The sequence below is a fragment of the Lutzomyia longipalpis genome, chromosome 2, assembly GCF_024334085.1.
Source record: "Lutzomyia longipalpis isolate SR_M1_2022 chromosome 2, ASM2433408v1".
NCBI lineage: Eukaryota > Metazoa > Arthropoda > Insecta > Diptera > Psychodidae > Lutzomyia > Lutzomyia longipalpis.
This window is the reverse complement of record NC_074708.1, coordinates 2,097,551-2,117,498: the sequence shown is the minus strand read 5'-3', so window position 1 is coordinate 2,117,498 and position 19,948 is coordinate 2,097,551. Positions and strand designations below refer to the sequence as shown.

Genomic DNA, 19,948 nt, shown 5'->3' with positions numbered 1-19,948 from the left:
GCATTCAATAAAAATTATGATATTTCATATTATATGTATCTCGTGTGATGTGACTTTTATGATTATGTCAGCTGAGGAAAATGATATTTTTAACAATTTTCATACACAAAACGGCCGCTCTCCAGCATCCTGCTCTGTCCAACCCCATTGGCGCATTTAAATATTATATACACACATATCTCTTTGCGCGCTAAGAGGGTGAATTATCTCCTCTCTTTTTTATTTCTTACCCAATAAATTGTTGGTGTGAAATTGGCCTGGCAATTTTATGGGATGTTTTTTTTTTTGAGGAGGGGTGTGGTGTAAATTTTCTTCCACTTCCAACATTCATTTCCACGCACTTTGTGCCATCACAAGATCAAAACAGATTATTAAGAAGTTCAAAAGAATAATCTCTCGACATTGCGGAAATTACCACACCTCCCCGCGCCTCCAAAGAGATTTTCTCCATTGAACCGTTGAGAATAAAAAATTATCGACATTTGCATTTTCATTTTCTCAAATTTATTACCATTTCTCCATCTTCTCATTCTTTTACACATAAATACAAATTCTTAAAGGATTTTTCCTCTTTATCACACTCAATATAAATTAATTTTCCTTCTTCTTGATCTCTCTTATTACACTAAAACCACAAATTTATTCTTCATTTTCTTTAATTCTAATAAAGTAACAAAAAATGAACTTAAGAGTATTTTAAGGATAAAAAAAAACGTAGAATTAATGCGAGAATGGTCTAGACTATATGGACGTAATAAGTCTGCAAAAGAAAAGGAACAAGAGGCTTGTATTTCGTTGATTTATATCCTTGTGAAATGTTTTTTATGGAAATTATTCCCAAGCATATTATGTCGAGTTCTGGCATATACATCCTTGTGATAATCTCAGCCTAATTATTTTACATAATTGGACTATTTATTCACACCCACATCTTCCTGGGCATCATCCATCTCACGGCTCACCATCATCATCCTCCTTTTTGCATCTCAAACGTTGTATATCCTTAAGTACTAAAATGCCTCGGGGATTTTTAAGTAATTGTGTGAGGTAGATTTCCCTTCGAGATGGACATCCGAAAAGGTTCTCAAGAAAAGGGAAAGTCTTTGGGAAATTAAAGGAAAGAAAAAATCCTAATGTTCTATTTTTTCTGCTTTTTCACACAACAATCCATCAATTAGGCCTAATTGTTGGCGTGAAGGAATCAAGTGCGAAGAATTCTCAAAAGCTTTTTTTTTTGCTCCAACTCGTACAAATAGAGTTGAGAGGGAAAATATCCTAGATAATGTTTCTTTAATTTATTAAATAAATAATTAATTTATTAAACAGAAAATTATTGGAAAAATCATCAGTTTTAAAAATAAATTTTCTTAAGAACTTTTTCAAAAATTAGGTTATAAATAATTCAAAAAAATCATCAATCTATCAGGTTATCAACTCACCTCAATTCAAGTACAAAGAATTATATATTACGCCTACCTTTAGGAAGTCTAATAAATAATAAAAGCAAAAGAAATGTAGACTAATCAATCAATAATTCACAAATGTTCAGTATTTGTTTGTGACTTTTCTCTATATTTAAATGATTTATTTCATTCGACTTTCTGCATTGAATTTCCATCTTTCTTCCTTTGAGACACGAAAAGCATTTTCCTGAAAGCATTGAGTGTTTCATTTGTTATTCCCAAAGGCTTAAAAAATCATATTTTTATCAGTTCAACATAATGCTCAAAGCTTCAAGGTTAAAAAAATAACTTCTTCGCTTCTATTTCCTCCACAAATACTGCAAAAATTCATAAAAGATTTTTTTTTAATTTCTTGATACTTTTTATACAAAAAGAAACAATTTCTTATCATTTAATATAATTTATAAATTTTACAAAAAAAATCAGTAGGTGGGAAGATTAAGAGTGTGGGTGTATGATAGTCATGGTGTTTCGGAGGGGGTTAAAGGTGATGATAAAGCGCTTTTTTATTTTCTAGGAAAATTTTGCAAGATGGGATTTTTTTTCCTATATATTTTCCATGTCACAATCTATATAGTTACGTCTAGGGATGTATTTTTTCTTCACTATTTTTCACTTTAAATTATTTACATTCAATCGGTCCCATTTTTGCCATTACTCGCTCCATTGGGTAGAATTGTCACGGACGTTTCCATCACTTTGCTGCACATTCCCCCAATGATGGGTGAAAGAAATACAAATGATAGCAATTTAGAATCAATTAGTTATTTCAATTCTATTGACTTTTCTCTATATAATAGGTAGGTGTAGTTCTTTTGTTCTTTTAATTACCAAAGAGCGTAACATTTCGCACTGAAGGTATTGTTTTTTGATTAATTTTGAACGTTTCTATTCTTTAGAATTCAAATGGATTTTTTATTGATTTTTTTTAAAATTATGTTTAAGAGAAATTTTTACTTTTTTTATAATTTTAAATATTTTTTTAAATCAAATATTTTTTGCGTAAAATCAGAAAAGCAAATAAGGACACAAAGTACGTAAAAAGTGTGAGAAAATACGTAAAAAGACAATTTTACTCAACAAAATGACGTAAAAATATCTCTTAAATTAAAGAGAAAAGAAGTTAATTAAGTCAATTTTAATATAATTTTTACGCTTCAACACTTTTGAAGTAAAGAAAAGAAGAAAAGCTTCGCCTTTCTTGTGCAGAACACTACAAACCACAAGCTCTTTTTTTTATTTTTTAAAGAATGTTTATGCTTCCTCAAAGAATTATCCGCGTAATTTAATATTCTTTTCACGGGTGCAGGGGTAAAAGCTCTCAATGTTATTAAATTACCCGCATTCGTGAGCTTTTGCATTTGGCGGGGCTTTTTGTAAATAATATGTAGTGCAGACATGAGGAGGATGAAATAGTGAGAGAGTCTTACCTTCTCAAAGTGCTGTGATGGTTGCAGATCCTCCTGGAGGTGTATCGTCGCGAAACGGTGCTCGTGAGAGATGTATCCCTATGTGTTGCACCGCATCCGTCATGCTTCCGCCGGGAATCCGATTGGAAGCGACACAGTAAGTACCTGCGTGAAGGTGAAAAAGAACAATAGGTCACTTCCTGTTGGGACAAAAGTTCACCCCAATTTTTTTCCGGAGAGAGGTGAGTGGAGTGGTTATACGAACCTCTTGAAGTATTTCCTAAAAACTCCACTGACAAAGTACAATGCCACGGGATTTGCACAACTGTTGGCGAAAGATAAGCAGAAGCCGACAATACGAAGAATATGCCAGGCAGCATTGTAATCCTCTTCAGCCGTTGGACTGCAAAAGAGTTGTAAAGTGGAAGGATTCTCATTGCACACATACTCCCTGTTGGGAACTTTTACCTCGTAAACTGATCTATGTTTCAGCTCTATAAGCCAAAAACGGAGCAGGGAAGTTTCAAGCGCAAGGATTTATCAGTTTTTGTGTGAACTTTGAAGCCCTAATTGGCACAAAGGATTGAATTTTGTTGGGATATAATTAAATATTTAAGCTTAGAAGTTCGATAGAATGGATGGAATCTTCGGTTGAGTTAACTCCACTGCAGTAGCGTGGTAAGAAAGTTAAACATCAAGTTGTAAATTCTGTTACATTGTGACTACATATAGGTAAGCTTTTATCAGATTTATGTAAAATATTAATATACTGGAAGATATATAGAGTAGAGTGGGGTAATGTTTTGAGAATTATGAATTTAATTTCTTGAAAGCTATTAATTTTTAATGATCTAAATATCTTTAAAAAAAATTAATTAAAAGTGAATTTATTCTTATTTTGAAATAATTTAAAAATCAATTAAATACAGAATTATTTTAGATTTATAAAAAACTTTAGCAGTTATTATTTCTCCGCATAAAAGCACAATTTATTAAAAGAAATAAGAATATTTCTTCCCTCTATCACAACCTAAAACAATTAGTTAATTTTTAGAAAATCTCTCGGAGAGAATTTTTTCTTTAGTTCTTTCTCTAAAACTTCTAAAAGAAAATAAATTATTACGAGCTTTCTCCGACACTAACTCACCCCCATACACCCCTATATGTAATATATTAAAGCCTCAAACTATATTCATGAAATTGAACGTTAAATTTTAGATAAGAAGGAAAGAAAATAAGAAATTTCCACGATGTTTATGCGGAATAAGAAAATGCATAACTGATATATTATTTATGTAGCGCAAATGCATACATATATTTCATAGAATATGCTGCATATATTATTCAAAAATATGCTTTTATTCAAATTGCATGTCTTCAGGAAAATAAATAGTTTTCCTCTCACGTTCCCTCCGGCAGCAACATCTTAACGCAAAAATCAAGAATATTTCTTTTACAGAATTTATAAAATGGTTAAATGGTTTGTAATTCATGTGCTAATTTAAGCAAAGTTATTTTCCCGCACGTGCATGAGATTTCAGGGCACTTTTCCAGGGGATGCGTGGGCGGTGTGTGTTGATATTGAATTGTATGTTGTTGGGAAGAAAAGAAGCGTGAAAAAAGATTGTGCAAAAATGGGACTCGTGCATCAACAATTGCTTTTATATTATGTCTCCGAAAAAAATGAAAAGAAAAAAAAACACAATATCCTGAAGCTCTATTCACATTTTTTTTGTTGTGAGAAAAATAATAATAAAGATAATGTCTGTCTCACACAAAAATGGGGTATATTGTGTGCTAAATGTCTCACTCAATCTGCGTGCTGCGAGGGTGGAGGAGAATTTGCAGAAAACTTGCGCTTGGAAGTAAATTAAAATTGTTGAGGAGGAAAGCTCCGAGGATCTTCTCTCTTTTTTTTCCTGACAAAAGTTGAAACAATTTATGTTGCCACAGAAATTGATTATTTAAAATTGCATCAAATTTAGTTCATTTTGCCACGCAGTCACGTTCTTTAGTGCTGATGTGAGCATCTTTTAGTGTTGGAAAATTAATTTCTCACAAGTAAATCATTTTAATGATTTTGGGGTGAGTTTCTATGTCTCCCCATTACTCAATTTCCGGATGTTTTTGGTGTGGGTGGGGAGCAGTGAAAGCAAGTCACGTGTTTTATCTATCATGGCGTGATGGCGTGAAATTATTGAGTATCTCGTTAATATTTTGGCGCCAAATTGCGCATCGTAATAATAAAATTTTCCTGGCCATAAATCGCCCATGATGGAGATCAATGATAAAATAGGCAAGAAATATGACAGATAAGGTTATTAGGGGTCATTTTTATTCATTCAACCTTTCGTTCTGCGCATCATTTTAGGGGTGATCCCAAGTTCTTTGCGAAATCGATGGTGAGACGGGGTGAAAGGACATTCGCGCACGAGGGTATTGGGCCGTGCGGAGTAAATTAACAAGGAAAGATAACACAATTACATCTCCGGAGAAATTTGCATTACAAAGCTCTGAAGGATATTTCTCTTTTTTTATTATTTTATTTTAGAGCTGTAAAAATATATATAGCATCAGTACTCACCAGTAATAGAACCATATCATAAAGAGATGCGATGGCAAGAAGCATAATCCAAATATTACGACAAATGCTAGAACTGCTATGGCCACTTTACGTCGAGCTCTTATCTGTGATAAAACAAGTGGCGGTACATGAGTTTGAAAAATCTAAACATAATGTCAAGCATAAATTATATATAGCTGATGTTGTTATTTAGCTGTTTGTGTTTTTTTTAAGTAAATCAATTTAGCGAAATTCAATACTGTTGATTGATTAATTTGAAATTATTCTTTACAAGGGTGTGCCTCCGTGTTGCATGGAAACATCGAAATGTGAGACAGTGAGCTCGAAAATCAAATAAGTGCGGGGGAGTCTTTTTTATGTAAATAAATTCAGCGCCTCACGTTAATGATGATTTAATAAATCGCTCCTAAGAGAGACGAAGGGCCATTTAAAGGAGGAGGCATTTATCTGCAAAAATTTTACGGAAATAAAGAGCGCCGGCGGCCAAGCTCGTTAGCACAAGAGCAACATTGTAATAAATATATACATACAGATAGCTTTATCATTAATTTATTTCTCTCGGTAATTTAATGATAAAGTGTATGCGTAACTGATTATGGGGGAATATCGCGCGAAAGATTTTTTTATTACCATCTGCAAGTACCTTATTTATTGCGTTACAAGTATTTTTAGATGCAATGATTTGAAGATAATAATTATTTGATAAAAAAAAAATCCGTGTTCTTTCTTATCTTTAAGCCTGACGTAAGTTGTATAATTAAGAGGTGTCTTTAGTGTTCTTACCTGACGCAATGCACCTTGCATCTCACCAGGAACATTGCTGGCACTGTAGAAGAGATGTCGCGCAATGAGAACGTAGAAGATGGCAATTATGAGAAGTGGAATGGCATAGAAGATCATAAAGCGAGCCATCACCATGTAACGACCATACGTCTTGCCCCACTCAGGCGGCCCGTAAGGGTAGCAAACTTCAAAGGACACGTCCTTATTCACATCCACCACCTGCCCAAGGAGACACATAATATACAGACATAAGTAATTATATTACATTCAATCCCATTTCATCTCTCAAAACTTGATTTTTTTTTCGTTGCACCCCGAAGAGGCGAAAATAAAGTTTTATGAAAGTTTTTAAAGTTTATATTAATTCCTGCTTCTTTTGACACTTTGTATACAGCCACCCCTCTCTTCCTCCTCACGGGAAGCTTTCTCGCATTATGTGTTACATCGTATTTAATCAATGGGGATTTTATTTTCCTGCCACGAATAGAGAATGACGTGCCAAAGAAGCGCCAAAAGAATTTGCAAAAGAAGTTTTTTTTTTCTGTAACAATATCCGGAACTTTGTGAGAATTTTAAACAAGAACAGCTGCACTCTCTTTAGCAAAAGTGGATTCTTAAGAACTTAAAAATTTAATTTAAAATGTGAAATTAAAATTTTACAAAAACTCCATTTTAATTACAAACTTATCCTATCTTCACCTCTGTGTGTAAACTAAGGGATTAGTAAATTAATTAAAAGACTACATTTAGGGAAATCTTCAAGGCGCTTTGTACGTTTTTTTTTCGTCTTGCAAACTTCCCGACACATTTAAAGAGATTTTACTGTGTAATGAGGTTAATTAGGGAGTATAAGAATTTCTCCCTAATTAGGATGGATTTAAATTGACAAAACAATTGTATTTCCATCATTATTAGCTCCCCCACCCTTCCCCTCGCAATAATGCTAATTAAACTTTGGATATTTTGTTAATTAATGTTTTGTGGGAATAACGATTCTGAGAAAAAGAAACATCATCAATACGTATTTGTTCGATGATTACCATCTTGGTTAAGGTTAATTTTAGTTTCGAAAATCTCATTGATTGCGCGGTGTAAAATTTCTGCAAAGTCTTTAATTTTAATGAAATCTCCCGTCAAAGTCTCAAGATCAAAAAAAAATCGCGGCGTGGAGAAATTTTTTGGGGAATCACATGGCAAAAGAAATTATTTCGCAATGATTTGTGTGTAATTGGATGAAAACTAATTGGGTATGTGTGAAGAATGTTAACTCACCCGTATATGTGACCCCACAATGGCGGGAATACCACAGATGATGGCTAATACCCAAATAGATATGGCAATGGAGATGGTTAATTTGGTTGCTTTGCCACCTGGAAAAGAATTTTTCCTTCATTACATTCTCAAAATATCAAATATCAAGTTAATGACGACAATCACTTCGCACAAGAGCAACCCTCAATGGGGCGCCCCCTCAATTAGCTGACTAATTGCTCCCAAATTAATATTTAAATCTCGTAATTAGGGTTTTGCCTATCAGAAAATGACGTGGAAAATAAATAAAGTATATTTTAATGGAAAAGATTTACACGACTTTCATTTTCAATACAGAGCTCAGAGATCGAGCAGATGGGATAATGAGGGAAAAATCACGCGCTTAATTTGGCACAAGAAAAGTGTTGTACCCACACAAGGAAAAACAAGTTAATTATAAAGGAAAATAAATGAGAAAATCCCACGAATTTGTGGAGAGAAAATTGAATTATTTATACGATTTGTTATTTTGTAATTTAATACGATCTATGGGATCTATTTTGGGTGGGAAAGCTCTGCGCGGGAAATTAAACTTACTGTGAGTATTGAATTTTCTCAGGGGATCCACAATGGCGAAAAATCTATCTCCAGATAGGGCAACAAGAGTGAAGACTGATACACCAATGGAGACATCCTTGACAAACTCCGACACTGTACACAATTCCAAGCCCCACAGCCATGAATCGAAGACATAAACGGTGGCAGTGAGGGGTACAGTTGTGAGAATCACCAGCAAATCAGCCAGAGCTAGTGATAGAATATACCTGAAAATAGACAAATTTTCAGACAATTTTCTTGGGAATTTTTCTTTGAGGAATTAAGGAATTATTAAGGATTTTTATTTAAAAATTAAAACTATTCTTCTATTCTGCTAAAATTGATAAATTTTTATTGAAATTCAGTATTGCGGGCATTTTTATCTGAAGACCTTTCATTTGAGACTATCCCAAAGAATGAATTTTAAAATACTCTAATTGTTTAAAAAAAATCGTAATAAGACGTCAAATTGACTCTATTAGACGGTATTATTCATAACCAATATAGAAAGCTTCAAAGCTCAATTAAGCGTCCTTCAAAAAATCATTTAATTCCAAACTAATTTCAAAGAAGCAATGAAATTGCAAAGAAGAATCATCTGAATGACATTAATCATCATTATTCATCCTTCATTAGCTCTTAAAAAAGCTTTAAAAATGAAAAACTTGAGCGTAATGAAGGATGACGATTTAAAGTACAGAATATTTTCCCATAGAATTTAAATATTCTAAAGAAATTTGAGAGTCACATTTTTTATTAAAAAAAACGCAATATTGAAAGAAAATTCTAAAAATATAGAAAGAAAATTCTTTCTTTTTTTCTGTTGCCCGATAAATTCTTTCCTCTGTTATCAGGCAAAATGATTTGAAGGAAATTCCTCAAGAAGAGATTGTCATCGTATCCAAACTTAACTGCCAGTCACGAAAAGCCTTCAAGTGGAAATGGTCATCAGATTTTCCCATTCTTCTTTTTTTTTATCCCACCCAAAAAAAGCTCAATTAATTTTGTGAAAGCTTTTAAATCATTCTGTAATTGAATGGTGTTTTGTGTGGTATTTTATTGCAAAACTTTTAATAAGATTTCCAAATGTCTTCACCTCGTGCCAATGCAGAAGTGGTTGGAAAATTTGTTTAGGACAAGTCAAGATAAAATCTTCAAGTGGAGACATTTATTTAATGAAAATTGACTCCTCAAATCTATTTATAAGCTTCGCTCTTTACACAATCACCGCACCAAGTAGCTTAAGAGGAGGCTTTGGGAATATCTTAGAAGAGAATGTAAATAAAATTTAATCTCATAGACAATGTGAGAAGGTTTGTTTGTAAACAGCAAAGCAACAAAGAATATTATGGGAGACCAAAGAACTTTTTTTTTAGAGAACAGAGAGTTGGTAACTTTAAAAAAAATCTTCTAGAGTAATAAGATTAACATAATAAAGCAAAACTTACGTATTTGGAACATTTCTCATATTTCGATGCCTTATGAAGATGATTACGAGTGTTCCATTCCCGAGGATGCCAACGACGAAGATAATGAAGAAGATGACAGGTACAATGTACGTTTCTGGTCTATTCTCATACGGTGTGTACGCAACTTCCGTGGAATTTCTTGTATCGGTGTCATTGTAGAAACCATCAAAGAGGCTATAGTTTGAGGAGACATTTGACACGGTGGGAAAGATGTCATACGTTGAGACAGCTGCGGCTGACTCCAGCATTGTAGAAGACCTCAACTCTGACCCCACAGAGCTAGGAAACAATGCCGTTTACTGCCACGTCACACCACGGCGACAATTGACCATTTTGGTGGCGCTCCCGAGTCACGGGGGGTTGTCTCTTTCACAAACTTTCTCCTATATGTGGCACACACAGAGAAACAGCAAGAAATCTGCAGAGGGTAAATTAATTGAGCCACCATCATAATCTCTCCATTTTCTCCGACGAATTTTTCATTAAGTTCCCCACCATGAATACATATCAAGTCGATATATGAGCCTAAATTCGGCCACACAAGCTTTATATACTTTCATTAAACTGGAGAAATTTTATGCAAAATGTTAAAGACAAGAAGAAAGGGAGAAAAGAAAGTATTTTGCTACTAAATTAATAGATTTCAATCCTTCAGAAGCTTACGAATCTACATAATGCTTTAAGATTAAACTGTAATTTAATCAGAGCTTTAAGCTCCATCTGTAGTAGTATTGATTTCAAAGTTTTGTGCTATTTGTGTTAAATAATATACCTACAAATATAATGTTACTTGAGATATGTGATTGTTTTCCCCCAAGAGACTTTTCCATTAAAGAAAATGAAGAGTGAAAATCTTCATTGATTTACTTAAAATCTCTCAGAATGTCTGGGATGTCTTCACTACGTGGTATCGATAGTTGGTATTCTAAATACTTACTTAATTGAGAAAAGAGAATCTATTTTTTGGAAAACTTTATTTTGCAAAATTATGATTGGATGTTCTAAAGAATTTTTGCTTAATTTCTTTTAATGTATTTTTTCCAACAATTGGAATTTTTTTTAAACTATAAAAATTGCTTGCAAAGTCCACAAAATGCGATAGAAATTAACAAATTACTTAAGGAGGTACAAAATGTTTTAAAAAGTTTATATTTCCAGGAAAATTCGCAAATGCAATAAAATTGCATAAATTACAGTAAAATACGTAAGTTATGTTAAAATTCAGTTTAGAGTGCGATAAAATAGTTATAGATATGTGTAAAATATATCTTACAAATTATTGTCTTTTTACCGCTTTACATCTCAACAGATTTATTTGATTTCTGACCTTTTGCCCTAAGGAGACCAAACTCAAACAAATTAAATTGCAACGCATAGAAAATTTTCAAATTTAGGAATACCAATTCTCATAACATTTTCATACCTTTTCCACCAATTTTTTCTCAGTATGTATTTATTCCTAAAATAACAACAATATCCAATCTTTTGTGGGTTTTCCAACTTTTGGCAGTGGAATTGATGGAGATAAGTAAAAACATATTTTCCCCCGTGACATAATAAGGTGTATATAGCAAATGAAAATCCTATAGAAAAATCTGAATATAAAAAGAAACTTTCCACACTGAAGCACTTTTGCTGTACTTTTTGCTTGTTTTTTCAACACGGATGTCTATTAGAATGTCTGTGGAAGAGGATGAGAAGAAACAGACACTAATTGATTTTACTCTACACTGAACAGTTTGGAAAAGCAAAACAAGAAAAAAAGTTTGTCCATTTTCCTCTTTAACTGAATAATAATGTGTGGCTTTTTCACCTCAAACACACAACAAGGGGATCAGGGGGAAGATACCAGAGAATTGAATGTGACGACAGTGTTTTCTTCTCAATTTTCCACCAATCTTCTCTTCGAATATGTGGGCGGAGGGGGGTAAATAGGCAGAAGAAGAAGAAGAAGCAAAAAAAAGCCTGTCTAACAGATTTTAATTAAATCTTTGAATATTGCTTCTTGGAAAACTTTTTTATTACTGGGGTAAGGTAATTTTTTCAAGGCGCAAAAATCACTTTTAGAGACTTTATTTCTGCTTGCAAGAGTCTTCTAAATTTTGAATTTGTCTAATGAAGCAATTAACTCCACGCACAGAGAGGAATTTTCCCCACACTCCCTCCGGAAGAACCTTATAGAATGTTTTTGTATGAAAATTAATTTTATATAAAACAAATATTGGATCAACAGATTTATTGGGATATCCCCGCAGCTTTCCGCGTTGGATTTGTTTAGCAGGAATGAGTACAAGTTTTTCTTCTTCTCTGGGTTGAAAAATCAGCAACAAGGGAACAAAGTTACATGGTTTGTGTCAACAGAAATTTATATAAAAGTATTGTTTATATTAGAAATTGTAACAATGTGGTGTACTTTAGAGAGGTTCCGGAACTTTCCCAATAGCTGTGATGGGAGGTGGAATAAAAAAAACCGACCTCAACCAAGAGACATTCCCAAAGCGTCACATATTGCAAATATTATACTTAGAAGGATTTATTTTACTGTCACTCAACATACGGATTTTCCGTCTTTTTTTTTTCTTTAAAAAGGATATATAAAAGCAAACGAAGAATGGATGGTGTGATCGCGTGATGAATAACTTGGATATGGAATTAGAATATTTTGTATCTATATGGATGTCTCTATGAATAAATTGCGTGATTTTTCAAATGTATTTGGTTAACGTATTAATTCAATTCAATTTATATACATACATAGCACATGATATCCTTATAGTTTTAGACACTAAAAGCTTTCCCATTATGAGCTTTCCCACTGTTACTCCCCTTTTTCTGCATTTCACTAAATTACTAAATTGCTTCCAATGCTTTTTTGCTATCTATGTATTTATTAATGCATTTTCCACATATCTAGTTTATCGATTGAAAAAAATCAAACCCCTGCAGCTAAATAACAACAAAAAAAAAGGAATCTGAAAAAAAATCATTGCAACTCGGTAATTAAATTCCTAGAGAAACATCCTTTATTCGAATCTATTTATGAAAAAAAGCATATAAATTTTTTTTCTGTAAATTGCAGAGAAAAATCAACTTTTTTATAGCATTTAGTGGAAATGCAGTGGACGAGACTGAATGCACTCATGAGTGAAAATACTCATTTTTTTTCATTGAATATGTATGAGATATTTTAATAAAAGTCTGGAAGACTTTTTAAATGATTCAAACCACTTCAAGCTCAAAATATTAGCTTTTTTTCTTCTCTTTTCCCTTCATTTTTTCGTTTTTTTTTTTTCTCCTTCAACAGGACGCGGTACTTGTATACCCTCAAAACATTCCTCTTACGGGTTTAAAATTAACATGAGCGCGCGCAATGGATGATAGATACATAGCATCAGAGAGAGAGAGAGTAATGCGTTTTTCCGACCATCAACCTTTTTTTTGTAACGTCGTTTGTAACCCAATCGAATGGATTTTTCTAGTTGAAAAAATAAAGATAGAAAATTCAATTTTAAAGGGTATTCATACGCAAAATAATTTAATTCTCTCTCATCATCGTCTGATGGGGGATGTTGTATGTACAATACGTATTCAGGTGACCTTCCCCAAAAAGCTCGGATTTTGTTCTCGTTCTACATATTTTTGTGACATATTGACATTCTTTATTCATTTTTATCCGTAAAATTTCTTTTCAATACATCACGGACAATTTAATAGCAATTTTTCCGTTTTTTGTTGAAATATTGATTTTTTTTTCTTTAATAATCTAGCTCGAATCATATAGTGGGAGGATTAATTTTTTGAGCATGATGAAAGAGCAATAAAGACTCCGACACTTTATTTAAAATAAAATTGAATTGTTAAAAAATTCCAATTCTTTCTCAATCATCTTCATTCTTTTATGCGTTTCAGTCTGGAATAATATCTGACAAATCAATAGAAACTATTTGACTTTAAACGGTTGAAAAGCTCAAATTTTTAAAATTAAAAAATAAATAGTTTTTGTGAAATTTCCTTTGTTTAATTAATGGTTTTATAAACCTTAATGAAATCAATCTAAAAATCCTGACCTATCTGCAAAATTCAAATAAAAAAAGATAATTTGTTAGTTTCTTCTTAATTTTAAAAAAATATATAGAATAAACATAATTTTTACTTCCAAGACAAAATATATTTTAATTAAAAAATTAACATAGAAAAAGCAACATGCAAAACAGGTAAAGTAGCTCCTTATGACGGTACACAGAAGTCACTCATAAATTTTATCCACATAGGAATCATACACATAAATATATCTCTGGTAAATAGGTGAGCAAAATATTCCACCGTCGACAGAAATTTGACCAATATTCGATGCCATAAGGAATGACAAAGGAACGTCCAATGTAGTAATTTTCCCCTCACACCCATGTATCATCCGACATGGCGTATATTTACGAATCATTTGTACATTGGCAGGAAATAAAATAAATTTGCGAAACCATAAAAGAATCATTAACGATGTTTTAAGCTATGCGGCTGCCATTGTGAATCTATGCTCAACAGGCGCGAGTAATTAATAAATTTCAGTTTATTTTCTTTCCTTCCACGCTTGTCTTGAACTTGCGAGATTAAAGGTCATTTTATATATCATGTTTACATGATAAGTGACGAATTGGAAATATCTATTCGTCCGTATGTAATTCAATTTCTCTCGGGTGGACAAGATAAAAAAATTTATTTGTTCTAAAATCCGTAAAATCTCCCCCATAAAACATCCACAAGGCACAAATTTAATATACAAGAATTTCACATCTAACCTTCACTTCTATTTCAATTAAATTTTCACAAATTAAATCTACCAAAACTGGTGAGAATTAGAGTGAGGGATGAAGAAGTAAAATGGTGTAAATTAACTTTTTTTTTACATGGATTAATATAGTTGAATTTTGGGGGTAATAAATGCTGGAAATAATTACGAAACCCTGTATTAAAGCCGGATAATCTTCTTTGGAAAATTTCTTGTAAAATTCACAGATTAATTCCATTATAAACGTGCCTGAGCAGAGAAACTTTCCCTGGGAAAATTGCCGATGGGTTTATCATATGTGTGGAGGCACCACATGATTGTTTCTTGATGATATCATGTTGGTGAGCGATGAGAAAGAAAATTCACGCTATCATTTGCATTTCACCTCAATGTTCAGCTTAAAATCATCCCTCAGCACCTCAAAATTCTCTCACACTCGCCCGTGATATGGGAAATTGTCCAACAGCAATTGCGTGGGTGGGGTGGTACAAAAATGTAAGCGATGTACGCGAAAGACTCTCTCATGTCAGCGAGAAAATAAACGTTTTGTGATGAATTTCTTGGTGGAGTTTGTGTGTGAAATTTTTAGCAACAAAAACAACCCAAAGAGAATTGCTAGAAAGTAGAAAGAGTTCACTCGCCTTGAGGAAAAATTTACGATCATGATGAGCTTCTGCTTTGATTGAGAAAAATTAATTTACATCTTTTATGACTTAATTTACATTTGTTTTACTCATTAATGACAAATATTAATTAAAATTTTACCAGGCGTCTCCACTGTTGATTGATTTGTGCACTATTTATAGTATGTGGAGGCGCCTGGTCAGAGAACTTTAATGAGTTTTTTAGGAATTTCACGCCTAATTGTGAGCTAGATAGTATGAGCAGAAAGGAATTGAGGATCGTCCTTTAAAATAATCCTTAAATAGAATAGAATGAAAATTGATTTGCGACATAGTGCGTGGAGACGCTTGGTTAAATGAGCTTTAATTGAATTATGAGAAATTCCACAATTTATGTTGAGCTAGATTTTTAATTAATTTGAAGGAATAAGAGCGAAATGCCAAGCTTCGAAAGGAACCCAAAAATAGGATAAAATTTAAATCAAATTTCTGACTATATATAGTGAGTGGAGACGCCTGGTTGAATAATTTCGATGGGTTTAGAATAAAGTATTTAAGCTTAGTTTTGTGCTGGATTTTAACCCGAGCGATTTGTCAAGGACAATAAATAAGGATAAAGAATCATTCTTTACATAGATTCTAAAATCAGAACAAGAAACAATTTTGTTTTAAAATCAAAAGGATTTAATAACTTTATATGTAATATAAAAAAAATATTCTTTTAGAATTAAAAATATTTTGAAAAAATATCAAGTTTTAAGGAAATTTTCAAAGGATTAATTTTCAGTCAATTTGTCCTTAAAATTAATTGAAATTGAATTGAAAGATGAAAAGAATATCTTTCAGGAAAAATTCATCATAAATCACATAAAACTAATTTTTCCTAGAATTTCTATATAATAATTTCTACAAATTTAAGACAAAACTTCAAGATTTAAGTCTCTAAATCTAAACAAGCTTGAAATTTAATATTGTAAAATGAAATTTTATTGGTTTTCATCCAACAAGAATTTTAAATCAACAACAGCGAGTTATATCCTTTCTGCTCCTTACGATTCAATTTTATTATTCTTGCAAGCTTGCAATAAAACTTTCAAAATATGCATCATCTAAATGTTCGTCTTCGTGGAACAACAATATCTCGAAATAAACAAACAACTTTACAAAAGAAATTCGTGGTTGTTACTCTTGACTTGTAGTAGCTCTCACAGTTCTGAGAAGAACTTCTTACAGATGAAAGCAGTATAGTCAAAAGAGAGGTATAGTGCTGTGGTTTCATTTATTATAACGAAAAAAAAAGATCTTCTATCGCTGCAATGTATTTGCTGCTTTGCTGAATCTGATAAATGTCTCCTCTTTTTCGGGGTCTTTATTCATCTCATACATACATTTATATGCCAACTGTGAGGGAAGTTTGAGTGGGTGGCTTAAGAGGATAAAATGGGGCAATTGTACGTCATTGCGCTCCCCGCATGTGGTCGCAGAGAGGCGGAAGCGCATGATATTAATTCTGGAAAGTTGAGAGCAAAGTAAAGGATAAAAAGTTGCTCACTTTGCCGTACTCTTTTTTTTCCTTCCAATTTACCTTTAAAAACAAAACATTTTGCAAAATTGTCTTCATTTATGGAATATTTTTGGCGCACAACGATGAATAAGCCGCATATGCGGGAAAGATGAGTGATTTTTTTTAGCAACACGCTGTGTGTGTGTTTTCTTTTGCGGAAAAGACAAGCAATGTGGCACACGAAGAGCAAAATTGATGCTGTTGTGTTTACCATTTCTTTATGGGAATTTAAAAGCAATGTGACGGATGAATTTATCTTTTTTTTCTGCTCTTCCTTCTTGTACAACAATGCCAATAAATTCGTACAATATTGTGAGGCATTCAATGAGAGATTCCGCTTGAAAGGAATTTCTTCAATGAATTTATTTAGCTCTTTTTTTTCCCCGTCGTGCTAATGTAATTGTTATTGCTGGAGGTCGATTCAAAAGGCTTTGAGGGGGTTGTTATGCCAAATGCGTGATTGATTTTGAGTAACATACATTCCCAAAATGATTTTTTAACACACCCACCCAATAATGCATAAAAAGTACGACGTTGATGGAAGTTTATGACCGAATAATATAATTTAATTTTATGATGATCCATATGAAGTGTCTATGCAAATTTATATGCTTCCGATGCTTTCCAGTACGATGTGTTTGTATTTGATATAATCGCAATTAATTGAATGGTTTGGTTTGTGGGACAAGTGGGGAGAGTATTTTGTAATTCAATTTAATTGTAATTGATCGATATGGATGAAGTTGATTCAGTGGGATTGATTCGATGAGCTTGTCCTTTCACTCTCCCCCAATCACGGAGAAACTTTTCAAATTAATTCATCACACAAACATAAAATAAATTCACTAAATTGATTGAATGACTCAAATTAATCTGATTCATTGGCCAAATTGAGTAAAGCTCAGAAGAGAAAAAAAAACAACAAACAATTTGCATAAAACTTTCATCGAATTTTATGCAATTTACTGCACTGAACAAATGGGGAAACAATCAGAGAATTTGTGCATGGAATCGTGGGAAAATATTCATGTGTGTGCACCTCTAGATTTCACACCTTTTCTTCCCCCCGTTAAGGAGAAGTTTTCAAGGAGCACGTAAAGTTTTGCATCATTATCCTTCTCGCATTCAAATGAAAGTTTTTCGTTTGAAAAATATATAAAAGGTTTCAAGTGTCTCATATACCTCTTCTTTCATCACTAGAATATTCAATTAACCGTGAAAATGTCAAAGATCACTTGAAAAGTTTCTTGACGAAGACCCACGGAGAAAAACTAGGGCATAGATAAACGTCTTGAAGGAAAAAATTAACCAAAAGTCAGTGAAAAAAAATTTTGGGATCTCCTTGAAAATCTTCAAGAAAAATTCCAAAAGTTAGGCCAAGAGAGTCATCCACAATAAGTGGATGGATGGTCTAATTTGGGAAACTATATGGGGTTACTTTTCCACTCAAATTGAGTGGAAATATGAACTTTTTATGGCTCAATGAAGAGGGTATGAAGAATGTCAAAGTAAACTAGAAGAGACACTTTAAAAATTCTTTATTCCATTTGGATTGTTATTTGGGTTATTTGGCAATTTTATAACTCAACCCGTTGCGTAAGAACATGAGTAAAATGTTGAAAATTGAAGAAAGAAAATATTTCTAACTTTTAGATCGATTCTGGGGTAAAATTTTCAATTTATTTTTTATTTTTTAAAACTTATATTATTTTATTTTATTTTATTTTGCTTTATTTTATATTTTGCGATAAATAACTTATATTTTAGTGAGATTTTGTCTGAAATCTAAAAATATTCTCTAACTTTTCTTTTCTTGTGATTATTTTTATCTTCTTCTGTACATGTTTTCTTCTTGAAGTCTTTCGAATCGTTTTCCTAAGAATCGTGGATTAAAATTCAACTCCAATCATCTAAAAAAATCTTTTCTATATTCTTTCCCAGATCTCTGCAAGAATTCTTTGAGAATTTCTTTCAGTAATTTGAGGAAGATTTCTGAGAATTTCAACTAAAAAAAAATTCCTGATGATAAATTTCGTAACAAGCCATCAGGTTATTCCGGAGAGACTCTTTATTTGAATAGTACACAATCGTTAAAATTTCTTTGAACCTTCTGAATAAAAATTTTTTTGAATAGAAATCTCCAAGAAAACAACTTTTCTTTACCTTTTTTCCAACACACCAAAGAAATATCCTTTTGCACAACGTTTTTTTTTGAAGTTATATAATAATGATTGAGTTCAAGAAGTCAGATTTTTCAACGAGAAAAAAAAAGGAGCTAAAGATAGTCCTTTTATCGCGTAAAGGCAACACTCAAGTGTGGGTTAAAAGACATAAAGGAGTGATGCTCTTTATCATATTTCTTCCTTCGGTAACTCGCCACTCGAGAAATAATGCAAAAGGGGTTCCTGAAACCAACAACTTTTTAGCACTTGTGGACTTTATGGTTCAGACATCTGCACATTTTCATTGTTTCTCACACAAATCAACGAGAATTTTCAGGGGGTGTGAGGTGAATAAAATTCCTCCTCTTCGTCATGAACAAAAGATTTCCTTCTCAATTTCACATCATCATCACACCATCATTCACATCACGGAATTTCAGCTTAAATTGCACAAACTTTTCACTCTAAAAAAAACTCAAATTTTCCGCGCACAAAGAAGACTAATTGTGTGATTTCTTCTCTTATTAATGAGAATTTTTATCACTTTTTTTTCTTAATTAGATATTTTACTTTAGGAAGAATAAAGAACTTCAATGAAGAAAATTCTATCAAAGAAAATGCACCAAAAACTGATGAGATTTTGCGTTCCCAGAAGAGGTCTTTCTCGTGCGAAAGAAGCGCGTAAACTGAAATTTACATTTGGGACTGCGAACGTTCTGCAAATCATTCAATGAAATTCCTCATGAGAGAATCTTTGCAAAAGAAGAGAATCCGAAGAGAGAGATGAGGAAAATGAGAGTTCAAGTTCAGGCGCGTAAACGAAAATCCCCGAAAGAGCACGTGGTGGAAATTAATTTCTCTGAGCTCTTTCCCCTGACTTGAACCCAAAAGCTTCCGCATTATGTGTAAATGTTCTTTTGTGGGAGCTTTTAGGAAAAAAGTCTTCTGTGGATATTTTTTTTAAATTTGAGTATTAACGTTTTTTATTTGATTTAAAAAAAAAACAGAAAAACTTTCAAGGTTTGAAGTAATTTTTTTTAAAGAGAAAATAAAATAAAGATTAGCTTTTCTTAATAGAATGAATATAATTTGGATAGGCTAAAGAGCATCATTAAAAGTTCTAAAAAACATCGAAAATTGCTTTCAGTCCCAATTAAGCCTATTTTGAAAATCTGATCATAAAAAACCTAATCCTAGCCTAAGAAATAGGTCTAGGCCTAAGGCCAAGCCTAAGAAATAGGTCTAGGCCTAAACCCT

The 19,948-nt window shown here is 32.6% G+C and overlaps 1 protein-coding gene across 1 annotated transcript; it reads right to left on the bottom strand.

The window, feature by feature from the left end:
• Positions 1-481: 481 nt before the first annotated feature.
• LOC129788568 (neuropeptide CCHamide-1 receptor) lies at positions 482-19,379 on the bottom strand. The gene is made up of 9 exons (XM_055824750.1): positions 18,693-19,379; positions 9,536-9,974; positions 8,088-8,314; positions 7,512-7,609; positions 6,240-6,458; positions 5,457-5,560; positions 3,138-3,275; positions 2,894-3,037; positions 482-2,165 (listed from the first exon to the last, which is right to left on the bottom strand). Exons 2-9 carry the CDS (start codon positions 9,802-9,804, stop codon positions 2,096-2,098), a joined length of 1,269 nt encoding a protein of 422 aa, XP_055680725.1. The 5' UTR covers positions 9,805-9,974; positions 18,693-19,379; the 3' UTR covers positions 482-2,095.
• Positions 19,380-19,948: the final 569 nt, after the last annotated feature.

Coding starts and splice junctions, on each gene's coding strand:
- LOC129788568 (XM_055824750.1), bottom strand. CDS start 9,804: ATGCTGGAGTCAGCCGCAGCTGTCTCAACGTATGACATCTTTCCCACC. Junction 5,561..6,239: donor TGCAAGGTGCATTGCGTCAG/GTAAGAACACTA, acceptor GTTTTATCACAG/ATAAGAGCTCGACGTAAAGT. Junction 2,166..2,893: donor CATCACAGCACTTTGAGAAG/GTAAGACTCTCT, acceptor GGGAATGTGCAG/CAAAGTGATGGAAACGTCCG.